Source organism: Mirounga leonina, unplaced genomic scaffold (genome assembly GCF_011800145.1).
Source record: "Mirounga leonina isolate KUSES-001 unplaced genomic scaffold, KU_Mleo_1.0 Mir_93, whole genome shotgun sequence".
NCBI lineage: Eukaryota > Metazoa > Chordata > Mammalia > Carnivora > Phocidae > Mirounga > Mirounga leonina.
Window position 1 is genome coordinate 47,383,226 of NW_023270854.1, and position 15,797 is coordinate 47,399,022.

At 36.9% G+C, this 15,797-nt stretch overlaps 1 protein-coding gene across 3 annotated transcripts in view; it reads right to left on the reverse strand.

Annotated features, from left to right (window-relative positions):
* The window catches only part of RBBP8 (RB binding protein 8, endonuclease), a 90,459-nt gene that overhangs the window by 34,396 nt on the left and 40,266 nt on the right, over positions 1-15,797 (reverse strand). For all 3 annotated transcript variants that reach the window (XM_034996195.1, XM_034996196.1, XM_034996197.1), the window contains 2 exons: positions 8,930-8,996; positions 743-918 (listed from right to left, as the gene is read on the reverse strand). In XM_034996195.1, the coding sequence (XP_034852086.1) occupies positions 743-918; positions 8,930-8,996 (243 nt within the window). The remainder of the gene's footprint in view (positions 1-742; positions 919-8,929; positions 8,997-15,797) is intronic.

Here is a 15,797-nt window from a genome sequence, read left to right on the forward strand (position 1 = left end):
AAAGGCAGTTCCAAAGTATTTAGCAGAAATGGTAAGTGGGCTTGGAAGTAGAAATATGCCACTGATAAGCCACAAAGTAGATACTTTAGAAAGCCATTTCTTGGTTATCATCAATTGCTACAAGTTATAACAAAAACAGCCAGTTAAAGCTACTGGTAGGAGTAGCTGTGGTAAGACATGGAAAGTATAAAAATTTAGCTCCAGGGTGATCTGTATTAGAATTCTGACTCATCTACTTACTTGACAGGTGACCCTGAGTCAGTTATTTAACCCCTCCAAAGAGCAAAACCTTTCTTCATTATAAAATGAAGATACTGACAGCTACCTTCCAAGACTGTCAGAAGAATTAAAATTTGGTAATAATGTACTCGAATCACTCAGTGTATTACCTGGCACACAACAGGTGAAAATTAACATTAAGTTCCTTTCCCTTTTTCCTTCTAATCCCACTCAGATATAGACATAGGCATATTTTTTAAATAAAAGGAGAAAAACCTATAAACTACATTTATAAAATGCTGGGCATTTACATATTCAGATAAGTAATGCATGCCTATACACAACATAGGCAGAAAATGCCTTCCCAGTCACCTCAACAATGGAAGTTAAACTTACAGTTGTGACGTAAGTTCCCTAACAATGGTTATCTTCCTTCTACTAGATGGAAGAACAGAAAAACTCACCATGGCAGAAAACTTTTTTATACAAAAACAGATAACTAAAATAAAACTCCAATCCTTACCGTTTGTACACACAGACTGCTCCGGTTTGGCATGTGTTTGTTCTATGTATCGGACATGGAGGTTCTCCTTTCTTCGTAGCCGATTAATGCCAGAAAATGAAAAGGCTGTTATTGGTGAATCTGGAATAACATTTTCCTCAGAGTCAAGATCTGCCACTTGGTGCTGCTGATCATTTCTAAGGCAAATAATGACAAATGAAAGAAAATTAATTCAACAAATATTTATTAAAACATCCCTAGTATGGACTTACAAAAGAACACAGGTATGAAGCTGTAAAAGATGTAATTCCTTGCATTTTTTTTTTAAAGATTTTATTTACTTATTTGACAGAGAGAGAGACAGCAAGAGAGGGAACACAAGCAGGGGGAGTGGGAGAGGGAGAAGCAGGCTCCCTACTGAGCAGGGAGCCCGTTGCAGGGCTCAATTCCAGGGCCCTGGGATCATGACCTGAGCTGAAGGCAGACACTTAACAACGGAGCCACCCAGGTGCCCCTAATCCCTTGCATTTAATTAATACAAAAATTAGAGAATTATTCAAATGATTAGAGTACCAAGTGGGGAATACTCTTGTGAGAAGTGAAGTACAAAGTGTAGTTGGGGTACCTTGAGGTGAAATGAAAAGAACTTCAAATGGCAGAAAAAATGAGCAGAGGATGCACACATTTGAATAAAAGGCATCCAATATTCTGCACCTGGTGTTAGGGAAGGGCAAGCTGGAACTACATGAACAACAGCTTTGATTAAGTGTGTGCATAATTTAGAAAACAAGAGGAAAAGAGTAAATTAAGGTTTTAGAGCATGGAAGTAATGTGACAATCGAGCAGCAAGACTGCAACACGGACTGGGACAGAAAGAAAGGAGGCAAGGAATCAATTTGGCAGTGGCTACCATGGTCCAGGCAAGAGTTTCTGTGGGTTTGAATTAGAATGTTGAAAATAGCTATGGAAAGGAAGGGGCCAAGGTTAAATACTGTGATAGTTGAATCAACATGACTTGGCAAATGACAAATACAGGGTGATGAATAATACTAACAATGATAACTACAACATTTGTTGGAGGTTTATATTGCTAGGCACGAAGTGCTACATGCATCAGTTTAATTATTACAACTGTATGTGCTATTAATATCACTCTCATTTTAAAAATGAAAAAATGAAGATATGGAAGTTAAGTCACTTTCTAAAAAATAAAGTAACAGAAGCAGGATCTAAATCCCGGCAGCCAGATTCCCAGGACAGTACTGAGAAGCACCCAATGTGTTATCCTTAGTATAGACCCTGAGACTAATAACTGACTACAAGTAGGATTCACACTTTGAGTTTCCACCACTGCTTCTACCTAGGCCCCTTACAATCTACTCTTAACACATAGTCAGAAAAGTTCTACTAAAACTTTAGTCATATTGTGTCACTCCTCTGATTAAAACCTGCCATATCTCCCCTTTCACTGAAAACACAAGCCAAAGTCTTTTAAATGATCTAATTGTCCCCCTCCCCCTATTACCTCTCTGATCTATTTTTTTATTATATTCTACTCCACTCACCCTTGCTTCCTCAAGGAAGCCCACCTTAGGTTCCTTGCTCTTCCATCTGCTTGGAATGCTCACCCCCAGATATCACTTAGCTATCTCATTTCCTTCAAGTCCTTGCTGAAGTTTTACTTTCTCATCAATGCCTACCTTGAACATGCTATTTAAAACTGTAACCTCCTGGAGTGCCTGGGTGGCTCAGTTGGTTGAGCACTGGACTCTTGGTTTTGGCTCAGGTTATGATCTCAGGGTTGTGAGACTGAGCCCCACGTTGGCTCTGTGCTCAGCACAGCTTGAGATTCTCTCCCTCTGCCCCTCTCCCTTCCTCATGCTCTAAAATACATAAAATCTTAAAAAAAAAAAAAAAAAGATTGTAACCTACTTCCCATACCTTAGGTCCTCCTGTTCCTTGTTATTCTGCTCTGTTTACTTTATCTACAGTATTTATGGCTTTCAAACACAGAATATAATTGTCTATTGCTCACCTGCCAGAATGTAAGCTCTAGGAGGATAAAGAATCTTTGGTTGATTGATGCATCAAGTGTCTACAATAGTAGGCACTTGGTACATGCTCAATAAATATTTGTTGAATGAATGAATATGAGAGATTCCCAGATTCCATTAGAAAAATAAATTTGTGCTGATTTCAGGTGATATTTTTCAGGTGATTTTTCAGGGTCCTGAGTTCGAGCCCCATGTTGGGCTCCGTACTCAGCAGAGTGCGGAGAGATCGAGCCCAACTCAATTCAAGACCAATGGCACCTAAAGACTGGGTTTGGACTGAATTGTGGTTATCGAGTAAATAGTTAATTAACTTGAACTCAATTGACTTACCCATGTGAAATGATTACTGACCTTATTGGCCAATTCTTACCAGTCTGTCAGGCATTTAAGGCTTTATGTGATAAAACCAGTCTATCTATTATACTCATTATCAGTCTGTAATACTATTTCCAAACAAAAAGCAATGAGAATTTTATAAACTGTGACCAACAGAGATTTAAAAAAAATTACAAGATTAATTTTTCCTAACAGATTTATATCTTAATTTCCTAGATAATATCAATTTACTTGTAGTCTATAATCCTATATTCTATACTGAGGAAAATCTTTAGAGCTAATATCTACTTTTAACTGTCTTATTCTGTAAAAACAAAGTAAGCTAAGGTCATATGAGAAAGCCTTATAAATTAATGGAGTGTGAAATCTATCTGACCTTGCTTTAACTAATAACGTCACAGGCTATCTGCCTATTAGTCATGAAAATTCATGACTGGAACATGAATGAGTCACAAGAAATTGAATTCCTGGAAGAGTCAATCTATAAGTAGTGGGGATCACAAAAAGAAAACAAAAACAAAACCCCCCAAACCTCTAGATCTAATTAGAGGTGTCTAAACTAAGTAAACAAGTATTGGCTTTTGTCATAAAAGGGGAAAAAAAAACCCAAAACAACTTCTATGTATTAACCAAGTCTCTTCTATAAAGCATTGGGTCTCCCTGATTTTTGAGAAACATTAAAAGTTCATGCTGTAGCTTTAGTTAATTATGCACACTGGTCAACTTTCTTCTACTTTTCTACCAGCAAAAGGGTAAAATTTTTTTGTGTTTTATTTGTTGGCCTTCCCTTAAATTCCTTTCAAAACAACTTTAGTTGTTTTTTCTCAAGACCTATAAAGATTCAGGGTCTCCCTCTGTAAAGAATCTACAAAAAAGTTTTTAACATTCAGCTTTTCTTCTCTAAAGAACTTAGTTAAAACATAGTTTAAACTCAATGAGCAGTTATAGCTATCAAGTTTACTTAAACATTCTGATATCCAAAAAAAGGGAAAAGATCCCTAAAATACAAACTAGTGATCTCTTAGAACCAGTATAAGTTTATAATATGAATAATTCAAGTAAGACTACTTTTAATTCTGAGGAATGTTTTATTGTATATGTAGCTCTCTCAGGAAGGCATGCGATATCTCTTGGTATCATCTCCTGAAGAATGATAATGAAAGAAATATGTAGTAGTATGCCTCAAGGCTCCATCCTCAGTCTGATTTTGCTCAACATTTTATTAATGATTGATGGAATCAATCAAAATTGATTCCACATCAAATTTGCGGAAGACATAAAGCTGAGAATAAAAGCTAACCTAATACATGGCAGGAAAAAATCAACATATGAAAGACCCCCAGGGGTTGGAATAATGGGCCAAAATCTAACAAAACAAAATACAACAGGTTAAATGAGAGATTATAAGCCTCACTGAACTGAATCAGAAGAGAGAGAATCCAAGCTCTGCCATCTACACAGGCAGGTAAACTTTTGAAGATGCTTTAGCACAGAACTACAAGAAAGGGTATACAAACTGTGAAGTGAGGTAGACCTGGGTTCAAATGTTTGGTCTGACACTTATCAGTCACATTGGGTAAGTCAGTTAACCTTTCTGAACCTTAGTTACCATATCTATAAAGTATGGTACTGTAATTTCCCACTTCCTTTTTGGTAGGAAAGCTGTGAAAAGGAAGTAATATATGTAAAGATATAGTCCAATTCCCAGAAAATAGTATTTAATCAATAGTGTTCTTCTTTTAAAATGAAGGAGCAGGCTAAATGGTATAAGGTTTCTTCAACAACCTACTATGAAGCCATGACTCTGAAGTCCTGTATTTTTATCTAAAACAACATATCTACAAGTAGAGGATAGGAAAGACTCTGACTTCAAGGTTCTAGTCACAGTAAGCCCAATAAGGAACAACCAGTAATATTTATGTGCTGTGACCACATTAATATAAGTAAAAAGATACAGAAAAATGGAGAGGGCATGATTGCCCTATTGGTCAGACCACACCTAGAATACAGAGTTGTTTTTTTTTTTTTAAGAGAGAGTGCACATGTGTGCTCAAGTGCGTGTGTGGTGAGGAGGCACAGAGGGAGAGAAAGAATCTCAAGCAGACTCTCTGCTGAGTGCGGAGCCCAACATGGGGCTCGATCTCAGGACCCTGAGATCATGACCTGAGCCGAAATCAAGAGATGGATGCTTAACCGACTGAGCCACCCAGGAGGTGCCCCTAGAATACTGAGTTCTTAATTAGGATATTGACAAACTAAAACATTAAAGAGAAATGGTCCTTTGAAGTCTTGAAGAAATGCCTCCTGAGGAACAGTTAAAGAACAGAGGATAATTTCCCTAAGGAAGAGTAAGACTCAGGAGGGCCCTGACAATTGTCTTCATGAATGCGAAGTAGAAGAGGGGATAGAACTTGTCCCAGATGCTCCCAGTTGGCAAAATCAGAATCAACAAATAACCTCTAAATAGACTGATTTCTACACAAACTTAGAAAGAACTTTCTAATAATATCTCACTAAAATTAAACAGGCTTGAGAGATTAAATTTATAGTAGAAGTGTTCAAACAATGGCTAGTAAAGAAGTTATATAAGGAATTCAGTTTGGAAAAGAGTGAAAATGAAATTAATCTTACAGTCCTTGAGTGCTTTGACCTTCACTGATCCAGTACATCCATTTCCCAAAACAGAAAGAGCCATGACCTCAACACTTAGCTTACTGCTTTCTGTGACTGGTAGAGTTGAATAAATGTGTATGTATACACACACACATTTTTAAAAAACTTTATAACAGCAAATTTTTTCTGAATTCATTTCTTACTATAGTGTCACTAAATAACTGTCCTACCATATAAGTTATCTGTAACATCAAAACCAGCTGAGGTCAGAATTATTGCATTTAACAAGCAGAGGTATAAGTCAAATGTTTTTTCTAAAGTTCAGAGGAATTTCAGGGACTAATAGCATAATGTTACAGTGGTTTGGGTAGTCAAAGAAAAGATAATACTTGCCATTTTTTTAAACTGCCAAGCAAAAGTAAATTTGTTTAAGGAGAGCAAGCTACAAAAGAGGTTGGCTTATGAGAACAACTATCTTAAATTTCAGAAGAGAACTTCAAGACACACTAGATAAGCCCCTACACTGTTTTGAGTCAGACACGTCTGAAATAAAAGATGCATATTTTCAAGCACATCTATATGGTTAATCTTTATTGTAATTTCAAACTTTAGCTTTTATTTCTTTTCTAAAATACCAGTGAGCTTTAACAGAAAAAACTGTGACTTCTAGAACACTAAAAATAAACTAGAATTAGTTTGAATGAACTCGAATTCATATTTCACCAAGCAAATGACATTATCCAGTTTCTATTCCTTTTATGTGCCTTGCTTTGGAGGCATTCACCTCTCTAATTCTGTATTAACCTCTACATGCTCATTATCTTGTTTATCTTTGGTATTCATAAATATCAAGGCTGAGGTGTTCAGAATACCATAGGCTACATGTAAATCACTTTACAAAACACAACAATCACTTATCTGAAATCTCTGGAACCGGATGTGATTCGGAATTCAGATTTTTTTTTTAACATGAAGGGTAACACGGAGCATATACAGCTTATTACATAATAGCCCCAGTGGAGCCCGAGGCATCATCCTGTAGTCAAGCACATTGCCATCTTTACAGCAAAGCACAGGAATGCTCACATGAGATGGGATCGATAAGGACCATATAAATAGCATCCTGTGAGTTGAGGTGAGGTTAGGTTGTGAATACCATTTAAAAAAAAAAACAACTTTTGGGTTTTAGAATCATATATAAGAGATTGTGGATGTATGTTCTAGCCTTACCTCAACATGCAACAGGAGTAAAACTGGAAAGTGTTGACATTTTCATACGTGAATGTTTGATAATCTCAGTCTGATCCTATAGACTGCTTTCCTCATCTATCACCCCCCTCTCAAAATTTCCTTTGCTAATATTTAGTGGACTGATAACATGGAAGGAATATCAAAATCCTATTGGATAGACACTACTTAAAAGTATATTCCATTAAGGATCTTAATTCCACCTGTAAGATGTGTTTATGCATAAGACAATAACTATTCTAAGCCATAATAATGTGTCACACCTGCATAGTTTACCAAAGTTTTTGTAGATGTCCACTCAAATGCAATAGAATCTTTAAGAGCCCTATAACACCATTAAGACTATCCTGAATCCTAACTCTTAAAAAAATATTTCATAAGCTTTATATAAAGGGAACTAAGAACTGGCCATAGCTCTGTGACAGTCAGACCATATCCAGAAAAACAGATTCTTTTTTTTGAGATACTGTTGAATAATGGAAAAAACAGAGGCCTTTAAATCAAAAGATAGGGGTCGGAGTTACAAACTTATTACCCTACTAGCTGTGAGACGATAGCATGTTATTTGACTTTTGTGAACTGTGGCTTCCTTGTTTATAAAAGCAGAGGTAATAAAAACTACCTTGAAGAGTCATAGTGAGGATTAGATATAATAAACATAATGCACAAAGAAGAGTAACAGGTATATAGAACACAAGTTATTATTATTTTTAAAGATTTTATTTATTTATTTGACAGAGAGAGAGAGAGATCACAAGCTGGGGGGGGGGGGGGGGGCACAGGGAGAGGGAGAAGCAGGCTCCCGGCCGAGCAGGGAACCCGATTCAGGGCTCGATCCCAGGACCCTGGGATCATGACTTGAGCCGAAGGCAGACGCTTAACCGACTGAGCCACCCAGGTGCCCCTATTATTTTTATTCTTTAAGAGAAATGGGGGGGGAGAGGAACAGAAAAAGGAAGAAGTTCTTCAGGCCTGAAAAGTGTGTAAGAGGAAAAACTTATTCAGATTGCTTTTATGAAGCTTTTGGGTCAGGGCTGAAAAGGTAACAAAACTCAAATATTTATTTAAAATATAAGTATTTCAGGGCGCCTGGGTGGCTCAGTTGGTTAAGCGACTGCCTTCGGCTCAGGTCATGATCCTGGAGTCCCTGGATCGAGTCCCGCATCGGGCTCCCTGCTCGGCGGGGAGCCTGCTTCTCCCTCTCCCACTCCCCCTGCTTGTGTTCCCTCTCTCGCTGTGTCTTTTTCTGTCAAATAAATAAATAAAATCTTTAAAAAAAAAAAAAAATAAGTATTTCAGGGGCGCCTGGGTGCCTCAGTCGGTTGAGTATCTGACTCTTGGTTTTGGCTCAGGTCATGGTCTCAGGGTCGTGAGATTGGGCCCCACTTTGGGCTCCCCGCAAATCCCCGCCCCCTGCTCATGCTCTTTTTCTCAAATAAATCAATCTTTAAAAAAATAAAATATAAATATTTCAAATAAATAATTATAGAAATTAAAATGTTTTACATTAAAATTTTTCTTTATGTATACATTAACCTAACAGATACATATACACTCTTCATGTATACTCCCAAAACACAAAATAATTTTCTTTATATTATTGCAGAAAACTGTACCTTTTTTTTTTTTTTTTTTTAAAGATTTTATTTATTTGAGAGAGAGAATGAGATAGAGAGAGAGAGCATGAGAGGGGGGAGGGTCGGGAGGGTCAGAGGGAGAAGCAGACTCCCTGCCGAGCAGGGAGCCCGATGCGGGACTCGATCCCGGGACTCCAGGATCATGACCTGAGCTGAAGGCAGTCGCTTAACCAACTGAGCCACCCAGGCGCCCTGTACCATTTTTTAAAATGAAATGTGCAACTCTTAATATCCTCAATTTGTATAGCTAAGTGTAATAAAGGAAGAGAAGTTGAGGGAAAATATTCAATTTTCTGTTGCAATTAAGGAAAGATACTTACTCAATTTTCTGCTGCAGCTGTTCAGAAAGCTTTTTATTTTCTTCCTGGAGAGTATTCTTTTCGTTCACTTAAATATAATAGGAAAAAGAAGCACATATTATACCTATATGTGTATAATAATATACATATTATACCTATATGTGTATAATAATACACATATGTTAACATGTATGGTAGGCTTTTTCAATAATATCAATAATTATGGAGAAATTAGGGTTTCTAATTCTAAGTCATAATGTTAGAGTTAATGCTACTGTGCAAGACTAATCTGTTACTAGGTAGTGATTACTACATCACATATTGTGCCAGTTCATGTAACTGATTAACTGGTAATTTTATTTTATGCTTGTGGGCAAAAAAGAAAAAGTACCTCATATACTGGGGAGTACAGGTAATTATTCATACTAAGGTCAAGAGAGCATTCCATCTGTTACTCAGTCCTACTAATTTCAAATACCATTTTAGTAAAAGACCTTTATCTTGAAATAAATCTGATAATAAAAGTAAAATAACACTGAATAGCAGTATAATTTTTATAACATAAGCACATTTAAGTCAAATTTTCTTCCTTAGTCATACTCTGTTTCATAATTATGGTATCGGTAATTTAAATATATCCACTGAAATAGTATTTGTTTGAATCTACCTTGACTAAATTTTCCTGTCTGTGTTTATTTAATTTAGAAATCAGAAACTCAATTTTGGGCTACAATTTCTACTTCAGTCAGCACAAAATTATTATAAATTGTTAGTATGATGTCACTGGTTAAGCATGTACTTCACTAGGAGGAATATCTAAGAGAGCACAGTAAATGACTAATCTCTATTAAAGAAAGTCAATCATATTCTAAAGATTTGTTAATAATTTAATGGTTTATAAATCTAAACATATTTTCCTTCATTGAGTAAATAAAATTTTTTTGGCTATCTATAATATGTGAAGTTGCTAAACTACCTCCTATGGAGGATCTTAAAAAAATTAAGATAGGGACAGTGATCTAAAAAAAAGTGCAGCCTAATGAGAGACCAGATATTACCTAAACATGTTCTATACAATTGAAAGTGAGAAGGGAATTACAGAGGTACAGAACTAAAGGAAATTCAAGGAGAAAAAGGTTACTTTGGGCTCTTGAGATGATGAGGAAAGGATTCATTGAAGAGAGGACAAATGAAGCGGACAGAGAGGTTTTGTTTTTGTTTTTTTCTAAGATTTATTTATTTATTTGAAAGAGAGAGTGTGTGAGTGGAGGGGAGGGGCAGAGGGAGAGAATCTCAAGCAGATTCCCTGCTGAGCATGGAGCCTGACATGGGGCTCCATCTCATGACCCTGAGATCATGACCTGAGTTGAAATGAAGAGTGGGACGCTTAACCGACTGAGTCACCCAGGTGCCCCCTGAATGGAGAGTTCTATGCAGAGAATTAATGGAACAAAGTTAGAAAGAAAGATTGGGTATAATAAGAGGTAGGAAGCCTTCAAAACCAGGTTAAGAAATCTGACCTTCGTTTTAAAAGATTACCAGGTGTCATTTTTCATAGATGAATGATGGGAAGATTGATACCACAGTGAGAAAAACTAAGCCTATTCCAAAGTGAGAAAAAAAAGCACTGACAAGTCAGGTGATCGTTAAAATTAAGAAATGAGTACCTGGACTAATGTGTAGGGTACAGAAATAGGAAGTGAGGACAGGCAGAGGAGCTGTTATAGAGGCAGAATCAGCAGTTATTTGGCAATTCATCCCCTGTACAGGTGAAAGAAGTCAAAGATGACCTTAAATCACTAATGAAGATGGTTTCACCTGACTCTTCCTCTCCAAATCCCAATGAAATGACAAAAAGCAACTCTAAAAATAAGTTAACTGCAATACTGCAAAGCCAGAATGGGTACCATTAGCAGATCAGAACCATGAAAAACTCACAAACGGTTTAAAAATAGATAGGCTCAGACTGATGGTAAAATCTAACCAAAGAAGGGGCCTTAAAAAAAAAGTGAGCTTTTCCAGCAGAACATCATGTTAATTCCGGTACAGGCAGAATTCCAGAAGTTGCTGAATGAGCAAATAAAGCTAATAGCTGCCCTTAGGCTAAAGTCATGAGAATAGATTTCCAGAAGTTTTAACACTGGAGTCCATTAATAAATACCGAGACAAGGAGATCAGGCAGTGCTGCTCTCAATTAACTTACAGTAATCACTAGAGAAGGCACTCCCAGAAGTGCCTGAAGACAAACTATCCATACACCTTACAAAAAATCTCTCAGGTCAAGTTTCCTTCTCTCCCACCTTCTGCCATTGAAGTAGGGCTCCTGTAAATCAGAACCTGCATTCACTATCAGCAAAGCAGGGATTCTTCCTCGAGCTAAAGAAATAAGGTTGCATTTAACAAAAGTATCAATTTAGAGACATCTACAATTATAGATAATTAAGAGTCAACAAACACATAAAAGACTTAAAAAACACAAGATTTTTTTTTTTTTTTTAAAGATTTTATTTATTTATTTGAGAGACAGAGAGCACGAGAGGGAAGAGAGTCAGAGGGAGAAGCAGACCCCCTGCTGAGCAGGGAGCCCGATGCGGGACTCGATCCAGGGACTCCAGGATCATGACCTGAGCTGAAGGCAGTCGCTCAACCAACTGAGCCACCCAGGCGCCCAAAAAACACAAGATTTTTTAAAAAGAAAAAAACTGGGGCTCTTGGGTGGCTCAGTCAGTTGAGCATCTGACTCTTGGTTTCAGCTCAGGTCATGATCTCAGGGTCGTGGGATCGAGCCCTGTGTGGGGCTCTGTGCTCAGCCCAGAGTCTGCTTGAGATTCTCTCTCCCCTCTTCCTCTGCCCCCACCCCGCTCTCTCTCTGTAAAATAAATAAATATTTAAAAAAGAAAAAATTAGGGGCGCCTGGGTGGCTCGGTTGGTTGGGTGACTGCCTTCGGCTCAGGTCATGATCCTGGAGTCCCAGGATCGAGTCCCGCATCGGGCTCCCTGCTCGGCGGGGAGTCTGCTTCTCCCTCTCCCGCTCCCCCCTCTTGTGCTCTTTCTCTCTCTCAAATAAATAAATAAAATCTTTAAAAAATAAAAAGAAAAAGAAAAAAGAAAAAATTAAAAACTAGTAATAAAAAAATTAACCTCTGGTTAAGTAGTTTTAATACAGGAAACAAAAGATATCTGATAACATCTTCAGATTTCAAAGGCTGATAGGTTCATTAAAAACAAGCAACACGAAGGGGTGCCTGGGTGGCTCAGTCGTTAAGCGTCTGCCTTTGGCTCAGGTCGTGATCCCAGGGTCCTGGGATCGAGCCCCACATCAGGCTCCCTGCTCAGCGGGAAGCCTGCTTCTCCCTCTCCCACTCCCCCTGCTTGTGTTCCTTCTCTCGCTGTGTCTCTCTCTGTCAAATAAATAAATAAAATCTTAAAAAAACAAAAGCAAAACAAACAAGCAACAGGTGGCCATGAAAGAAACAAAGGTCATAATCATTAAAAGCATAATAAATGGGATGAAAACAGACTAAATGTGAATGAGACAGAATACGTTTAAGTGACTCCCAGAATTCAGCATAAAAGAATAAAGTTACAAAGTATAAAGAAAAATTAGACAGAATGGGAGGACCTGGCATCTTGTTAATCTGAGTTCCAGAGAAGAAATAGAGAGAATGGAGAGGGACACTAAACAACAACAACAATAACAAAACAGAAAAAACCTTCTTGGACTAAGTAAACACTTGAGGGTAGATGAATGAATTAGATATCCTAACAATAATCTTATGATAAAACAACTAGAACCTGCATAAACACATAATTTTTACTAAACTGCTGAGCTCACAGGAAGAGAAATCCAAGGGATTCCCACACCACCACCACAATCATCAACAAAAGCAAAATAAAACTGTGAGCTAAAACTGGAGCAGTGTAGGTAAGCAGATGCTGGTATCATAGCCCTGGTGGAGGGACTGAATCTGAGATTTCCAGTTTAAGCCCAAACTCCTGGAAAGGAGCCAAAGTAAACCTCATCCTTACCACTAGAGTCAGCAGAAAATTACCCCTATATGGATTCCCAAGTATTTCAGATAACAGAAATATCTTATACAGTAATGAAATGTTTAAAGATTTAAAAGATGGAATGCCCAAAATGAATACACTAGAAGTGATTACAAAAAATGGGTAGGCAGACAAGATTGAAATAATTTGAGCATCAATAAGAATAATGAACATAACTAAGTAACACACCTTGAATATATAAAATCTTATGGGTCTATTATACTCAAAAAAAGAAAGCCCCACTTTCATCAAAAACAAAATGAATCACACACACACACACACACACACCACCTATCTGTCACCACTTCAGGTAACTATTACAGAAGACCTTACTCTGAAAACTAGCAATTAAAGGGAGAAAATTAAGATGTACCATGCCTTTCTAGTAGGAACTATATTCCAAGGCAGCCAACAGTCCCAACTGATAAGGGTAAAATCCTGTTTACAGAAGAATGCAGCTAATAAATGAAGAAAGAACAGAAATGAAAATTTAGCATTTTATAATCTCTAAATAATTAATTCAGGCAAGGCTCACTAATAGATGTGAAAATCATTACAGAAAGACTGAGAGAGAATTGTCATTTTTCCAAGATTTAATAGTATCACACATATCCATTCCCTCACTCAGATTATTTGGCGGAGAAAATATAACTCTCTAATAAAGAAATGTGGCCACCACCTTAACCCAGTGATCAATTTTAGAATCCTTAAAAGTGGAATAACCTGATAATATCGGTCTCCTGATACGATGCAACATTAAGTAGACAGTGTTAGCTATGAAGTACTACTGTCAAAAATGTTTAATCTAGACCTAATCAAGCCTTCAGATCCAGTATTTATTTTATAGGAAATAAAGGAACAAGATAAAATGTTAAAAAAAAATCCAGAAGGTGGCAAAATCTTAGGAAAATGACCCTACTTCAAGAAGCCAATGTCATGAGGGCGCCTGGGTGGCTCAGTCAGTTAAGTGTCTGCCTTGGGCTTGGGTAATGATCCCAGGGTACTGGGATGGAGCCCTGCATTGGGCTCCCTGCTCGGTGGGTTGTCTGCTTCTCCCTCTTCTTCTGCCCCTCCCCCCTCCCCGTGCTTTCTTTCTCACTTGTGCTCTCTCTCTCAAATAAATAAATCTTAAGAAAAAAAAAAAAAGGAAGCCAATGTCATGAAAGAAAAAGATAGGAAAGGGAACTATTCCTGATTTAAAAAAGATAAATGCAATGTGTATGAGGTTTCTTTACTATTCTCCCTACCTTTCTGCATTTTTAAAAACATTTCATTAAAAAAAAAATAAAGAAGGGGTGCCTGGCTGGCTCAGTCAATAGAGAATGCGACTCTTGATCTTGGGGTCTTGAGTTTGAGCCCCACGCTGGGCATAGAGTTTACTTAAAAAAAAAAGAAGAAAAAAAAAGACGACTAGGCAGATGTGAAAAAGAACCAAATAGAATTTTTAGGAATGAAAAATTTATTACTGAAATAAAATAACTCAGCACAAGAGAACTATTGAAGTACTTAGTATACTGACAAGAGAGCTGAAGAAATCACTTAGAATGCAGCAGAGAGAAACAAGAGGATGAAAACAGGAAAGGGATTATCAAGTGATATGAAGGACAGAATGATGAGGTCTTATCAGAATCCCAAAACAGAGAATGGAGAAGACACAATATTTGAAAAGCTAATAGCTGACAGTTTTCCAGATATGATTAAAGATATGGTTCCACAGATTTTTATAATATACACTAAACAGAATCTTTTTGGAAAAAAACTTCATTAAAACTATAGAACAACAAAAACAAAGGAAAAAAATCTTAGTAGGAGCCAGAGAAAAACGATTGTTACCCTGCAAAAATAGCCTTAGAAAAGTAAAAGTAAAATAAAAATATCTGTGGATAAAAACTAGTTTAGAAACAACAAATACCTTCTAAAGGATGTATCTCATAAAGGAAAATAATCCCAGAAGGAAACTGAGGTGCAAAAAATAATAATAAAGCAAAGAAACTGATAAAACATGTAGTTAAGTCTTAAAAAACTGTCTTAGTAAGTTTTTAAAAAGTTTCTAACTTAGAAGGTTAAGAAAAAGGAAATGAAGTGCTAGGCATAAACAGCATGTAAGCAGAGTTCAGGTGTTTTAAGGTCTGTGTATTATTCGAAGATGGTCAAGAAATTAACTTTATAGTTTAGGAACGCATGGTAAAATTTCACAGTTGTAGGGCGCCTGGCTGGCTCAGTTGAAAGAGCAAGCAACTCCTGATCTTGGGGTCATGAGTTTGAGAGCCCCATGTTGGCATAGAGCCTACTTAAAAAAAATTTGTTTTCAGGGTTGATCAAAAAGATAAAGAATTAGAAAAAATAGTAAAGTATCAGATAAAAATGAAATAAAAAGACAGACATCCTCAAAATTCAATAACTGGGAAAGTAAAAACATAAAAGAAAGAAAAGGCAGGAAGAAAAAAATAGCAGTGAACAGAAACATGAAAAAAATCATATATATGAAGCCCCTGGTGTTTTTATTCTTATGATAACTTGGGGATTTGGCCTTGGCAATTTTTCTTTTGCTCATTTTAATGTAAAATTACTTTTCTTAAAACTTTACAGTAATCATCTTGGTAGTATTACTAATGGTGCAATTCTGAGACTACTGTGCTTTTGAGATTTAAAAAATGAGTAGTTAGGGGATATTTTCATTCTATCATCCCTGTGTCTTTGAGAACCAGGCTTCTCAGCGTGGAAGGAGATAGAAATGTTATTAGAGAAAAGGTTAACAACAGATCTATAGTCTTGAACTTGCATTTTAAACATGAAGTCATGAGGTATTTTATCTATCTGAAAATTAAGCAAAGGATAT